At 31.8% G+C, this 5,966-nt stretch overlaps 1 protein-coding gene across 1 annotated transcript; it reads left to right on the top strand.

Moving 5' to 3' along the window:
- The first annotated feature begins 2,445 nt into the window (after window positions 1-2,445).
- LOC127125989 (protein SINE1) lies at window positions 2,446-5,477 on the top strand. Its single transcript, XM_051054846.1, has 3 exons — window positions 2,446-2,600; window positions 3,089-4,436; window positions 4,745-5,477. The coding sequence occupies exons 2-3, from the start codon at window positions 3,096-3,098 to the stop codon at window positions 5,240-5,242; spliced, it is 1,839 nt and encodes a 612-aa protein (XP_050910803.1). The 5' UTR covers window positions 2,446-2,600; window positions 3,089-3,095; the 3' UTR covers window positions 5,243-5,477.
- The last annotated feature ends 489 nt before the right edge of the window (window positions 5,478-5,966 follow it).

The following is a 5,966-nucleotide window of genomic DNA, read 5'->3' as shown; positions in this document are numbered from 1 at the left end:
ATTTCACGCACATCCTGCATAATCTCTATAGTTTTCCAGATTAGTCCCTTCCATGTTCTTTCATTTTTACCTTTCAATTGGATACAATTCGAAGTAAATTGATGCTTATTGTATTCTTTTTCATTTACCATGCATGCAAATTTTTCGTAGACAGATGAAACCGTGGCTCAAGAATGGGAAGAGGTGATGATTTATGAACTCTTTTGTTTGATGTTGGAAAATAATCCTATAAATATTTCTGAGTCCTTCTCAACCTGTTCAAAAATATTTAGAACTTGGAGTGGACAATTTTTTTATTCTTATGTCTGCTTGCTTTATGTAAACTTAAAACATACATCTGCTTAGCAGGTACCCATATCAATAGTGGATCTTGGTGGCACAAACATAGATTTGAGATTTGTCAGCTCTAAAAAAGGACATATGTTTGTTATAGTTGCTTGTGTTCTTAGATTCTTCGACAATGAGATTTCTTGATAAGGAGAATATGACTGAAAGTGAAATAGAAAAAATATGAAAACTTGTTATGACATTCAATATCCAAAAATGCTCCACCACTGATCAACTTTCTTTTCAAGTATCACTCATATTACAACTATTACTTTGTTTTATCAAGTAAAATTTTATTTAGAAATATCACTTCTTTTTTCAGGTTATAATGTTCGGTCACTTTGATTTTATGCACAATGTTTGAAAAATTTCCTGCCACATCTTTTCATTACATTAGCCAAGATATTTTATTCTCGATCTCTACACATACACCAAATTGTCAACAACATAAACAACATACTTAGACCCAAATACAATAATAGTAACCATTAACCACCAAAAATCTTTCTTCAGTTGTTCATATTATAAGACATGAAATGAAAATATATAGTATTTATATTCATTAATCATAGGAAGAAAATAGTATTGGTGTTCCCATTTTGAAGATTCACCATCAGAAATCTTAAATTTGAATTACAACTAATAAATATTATTATAGTGATCCCATCCGTCATTTAGTTAATATTTTAAGGGTCTAGGGATCATCTTTGAAGTCATTGTCTTACAATAAAAAGTAGTATGTCATGTTACAATGTTCAACTTTCTATTTCATGTTACATGTATCACTTTTCCTTTGGTACATTAATTACTAATATAACAATAGTTTTGTCAATGGTATCATAGCTTTCTTCAAATGTGAATTTATTTGTAACATGACCAAATGTGTTTTCTTATACAGCAGACCCAATTTGCTTATATGAGCTGCTCTATCCAATCAACCACTTCTACATAAAAAAATTGGAGTCTAAGTACCAACTTAACCAATACCCCTACTAAGAGAGTGTTAATTCAATTCTATGATTATAATTAAAACTTTGTAACCAAATTAATAATATAAAACTATAACCGTATAACAGCAATTAATATCTTCATTAACATTTTGACCAATTTCAATTTATATGTCCATGTTTATTAACTACAATTCAATCTTCATGGTTGCACTTATAAAAGAAATTATGGTTATCACATAATTGTTGAACATGCTTTAAATGTGATTACAATCAATACTATATCAATATTGAAAATTCAAAATCATCATATTCTTATCATGTCAATCGAAACAAATAAATTAGTCAATAATTATATTATACATTAATAAAATTTTATTTGTATGATTATTTAAATATAATACATTTTATATATTAATTGTTTATTGCGCAATTAAATCATTCATTAATTTACGCATAAAGGATCATATATATATATATATATATATATATATATATATATATATATATATATATATATATATATATATATATATATATATATATATATATATATATATATATATATTCTTATTTAATTATGCCACACAACTGAACATTCTCTATAAAAAAATGTCCTTGATGTTCTCTATCAACATTCATTAACGAAATCTTGATTACTAATAATATCAGTTAATATTATTAGTTAATTATTAAATAAATGTCTCATTAACTCTCTAGCTCAATATTTTCTTCTTCTTTATTCTCATATTTTCTTATCTTATTATTAATACTATACAATAAAGTTTTATACGTGTCATAAAGTCCAATTTCAGTTAATTTTTCCGTTAGATTTCAACTTTTCAGTTTCTCTTTTATATAAAAGAATAAATTAATTCAACCACTTTATTGCAAATTCTTAAAATAAATGATACACTTTTAAAATAACAATATATATCAAATAACAACTCTAATTAATTAAAAAACATATATTTGTCCAAAATAAAACTGAAACGGATTCTCTCAAGATTTTTCTTTCATTTTTTTTTTCAAATTTCAAATTTCAAATTTCAAATCTCAACCATTAAATCCAAATAACATCAAATCAAAAGAAAAAAAAACTTAGAAAATATATCATTTTCATGTGGACCCCACATGGAAGGGATAGCGGTGGAATTTGGACAAAAGAATTCCCCAAAACAATTCAAAATCTATTAACGCCAAAAAGAATTGAATCTTCAAAACCTAAAACTCACATTCAAACGTTGCCACATACTCACTTTCTTCTACACTCTACTACTCCACAGCTCAATTTCTACCTCCAATTCTTCATTCCAAATCATAAAGGTACTACCTTTTTTAATTTCATCATTATTCTGATTTGATTACAATATTAGGGTTTTGTGTTCTTTTTGTTTTCTATTGCTGTTAATAATTTATTTATTTTTCATTTCTACTGGGTTGTGAATTTTCAGAAGAAAAGATTGTTTTTTGATTATTAGATTTATTGGGTTTTCAGGTATTGGAGTTTTTGATTCAGCTGAGAGTTTTTTAATAGACACATTTGATAGATTAATCTTTTACTTTCTTTTTGTTAAAGAAAGCCATTTTAAATATTAGTGGTTTTGTTGAATTTTGTTTTGAAAAGCTTTGAGCTTTAGGGGAAAAATTAGGTCAATTTTTGATAAGAAATTGAGGAAGAATGTAATGGGGTTACGAATTTGTGTTTTATAGAATTTCTGATGTGAAATGAGCTCAATTTTTGTGTGTGACTGTTTGTCTTCTTGGATTTGATTTTGTTGCTGTTACTTATGGTGGTTGTTTTTCGGTTTCAGTTCATCAATGGGGAGGAATTTGAGTCCTGTGCTGCAAAGAGAGCTTGAAAATCTTGACAAAGATGCTGATAGTCGCAAATCGGCAATGAGAGCATTGAAGTCTTATGTGAAGGATTTGGACTTTAGGACAATTCCTATCTTTCTAGCTCAAGTGTCTGAGACGAAGGAAACCGGTACTTTGTCCGGAGAATTCACAATATCGTTGTACGAAGTTCTTGCTAGGGTTCATGGTGTCAAAATTGTTCCCATGATTGAGAGTATCATGCAATCCATAATTCAGACTTTAGCTTCAAGTGCAGGATCTTTCCCTCTCCAACAGGCATGTTCCAAGGTTGTTCCAGCTGTAGCGAGATACGGAATTGACCCTACAATGCCCGAAGATAAGAAGAAGAATATAATTCGTTCTATTTGTAAGCCGCTTTCTGATTCGCTCACGAGTTCTCAGGAGAGTTTGAGCTGCGGCGCAGCTCTTTGCTTGAAGGCACTTGTTGATTCCGATAATTGGCGGTATGCTTCGAATGAAATGGTTAATAACGTTTGCCAAAACGTTGCTGCGGCCTTAGACGGAAAGTCTACTCAGACTAATTCGCATATGGGTTTGGTAATGTCGTTAGCCAAGCGCAATTCTCTGATTGTCGAAGCATATGCCCGGCTGCTCATACATTCCGGACTTCAAATACTAAATGTTGGCGGAGAGCTTTCGGACGGGAATTCTCAGAAGCGGTTCGCAGCTATTCAAATGGTGAACTACTTGATGAAGTGTTTGGATCCAAGGAGTATTTTTTCGGAAGTCGAACAAGTAATTGAGGAGATGGAACAGTGCCAATTCGACAAAATGGCATTCATCAAAGGTGCTGCACTTGAAGCCCTGCAAACAGCCAAGAAAGTTGCAACCGATAAAAAATTGAGATGTATGAAGAGTCCTGCTTCAGTGACAGGTTCAAATTCAAATTTTAGCAGGAAAGACTATATGGAAGGGGATAGTTCTTCGGGCGACGGAGACCTTACTCCGGCATCTAATTCACCTGAGTCACGTACACTTGACTATTTCCCCGGACATGGATCCCTTACTGAATCTCCCATTTCGACTTTTCAGTCTTCTCATAATCTGAACTATTCGCGAAGGAGTGTCAATAGGAAGCTTTGGAGCCGTGAAAATGGAGGAGTCGATGTGTCTCTCAAGGATGGTTTGTTCTCATCAAATGCAGACGAGGGAAATGTCTTCTTCGATAACACAACGGATCACAAGTTTTCCAATGGAAATGGAGATTTAACCGAAGAATTTGCTGGTTTTGTCCAAGGAAATCTTATGCATGGAATATCCAGAAGTACCAACACAAGTCCCCTCGTAAGTGTTGCATTCTTTACCCAATGGTTAGATATTTCTAGTTTGGTTTTCTACGTTGTTTCGATTTTATGTTTCCTGCTAATGAATTGCTTATGCATAATCACTATTGTACACGTTAAACTTTTTCATTTACTCGTTTTAATTTACGGTTTACACTTACATATCATAATTCTTTTACGAACATGCATAAACTTGAATGCGCTATTACTTAGCTTTTCATGCACAAGCTTTTCATTAGCATAAATCAGTTCTGGCTTCAACTTAGTGTTCCTTTTTATTAATTGAAACTTGATGTATCCTTTACTCAGAGATCATGCACTCAAGTCATTGAAGGGATTCAAATTTTCGACACTCCAAAGAGGCTCATTCGTTCGCTTCAAGACCCAACCGATGATAGTTCTGATTGTTCTGAAAAACCGATTAGACGGTACAAGAGTCTATCCTCAGAAAACATTATTTTGAGTCCATCGTGTTATTCCAAGTATGACCAGAACGGTATTGCTCATCATATCAAATATGATGATAGCAATGAGAATGGAAGCTCATGTGGCGATGACATGCAGTATCAAGATGAACAAGAGTCAGTCTCATCAACCTATGACATTCTCGGTAATTCTGATACGCAGAAGCCTTCTGAAAAGGTTCTTGAGAATAGAAAAGCTCCACAAACTCTTCCTGCGGAGAAGCCACTTCAAAAGGCGAAGCGCAAATTCTTCTGTGGACTGTCTTTTCTCATTGTTGCGATGGCTACACCTCTAATCTGGATCAACAGTCAAGAAGAAGCACATTTCCTCGTCCCTACATAAATGAGTTTGTTCCTTCTAGTGTACAATTTGAGGATCTAGAGAATTATGAAAGTAGTTGGTTAATTCCAACCAAATGTTGGGAAGTTCAGTGTAGAAATAGAGGATCAGTTTTAGCAGTTTGAATATGGTTTAAGTTTCTTTGTAAGATTCTGTAATAACTTTTGAATGAATTTTACCTTTTGTTGGAGTTTAAACACAAATGCTGTGTTTGGAATTAATGAATCATTTCATTACATTTAGCAAAATGTAGATACTAAGTAGCAATGTTTTTAAAACTGAACCAGATATTGAATTGGCAATACTCTACTTGGTCATAGTTTTTAACAGCACTAAACCATTCAAAACAGGACAAAAAGGCTTGAATTACCAAAATAACTGAGATTTTGCTTTTTAAAACATTGAGATGAAATGTAGGTGAGGACATCTCATATATTTGCATAATGCTAAAAATGCCCTCTTCATTTTTCTATTAACATGTCAATTGCAAAAAAAAATTCTTAGATGTACAAAAATTGTCAAAAATACCTCTTCACTTTTATATTAACTTGTCATTGCAAAATTTTCTCTCAGACATAAAAAAATTTAGTGGCTACAAAAAATCTGGTATATGTTTTTACCAAATTATTTGAAAAATCTGGCGCTAACAACAAATTTATTGAATTATTTAAAAAATTTGGTTCTAGTAAAAGATTTACCAGATTATTTAAAAAAAATCTGTTATACC

The sequence above is a fragment of the Lathyrus oleraceus genome, chromosome 1 (genome assembly GCF_024323335.1).
Source record: "Lathyrus oleraceus cultivar Zhongwan6 chromosome 1, CAAS_Psat_ZW6_1.0, whole genome shotgun sequence".
Lineage (NCBI taxonomy): Eukaryota > Viridiplantae > Streptophyta > Magnoliopsida > Fabales > Fabaceae > Lathyrus > Lathyrus oleraceus.
Note: the sequence above shows the minus strand (reverse complement) of the source record. Positions and strands in the feature narration are given on the sequence as shown.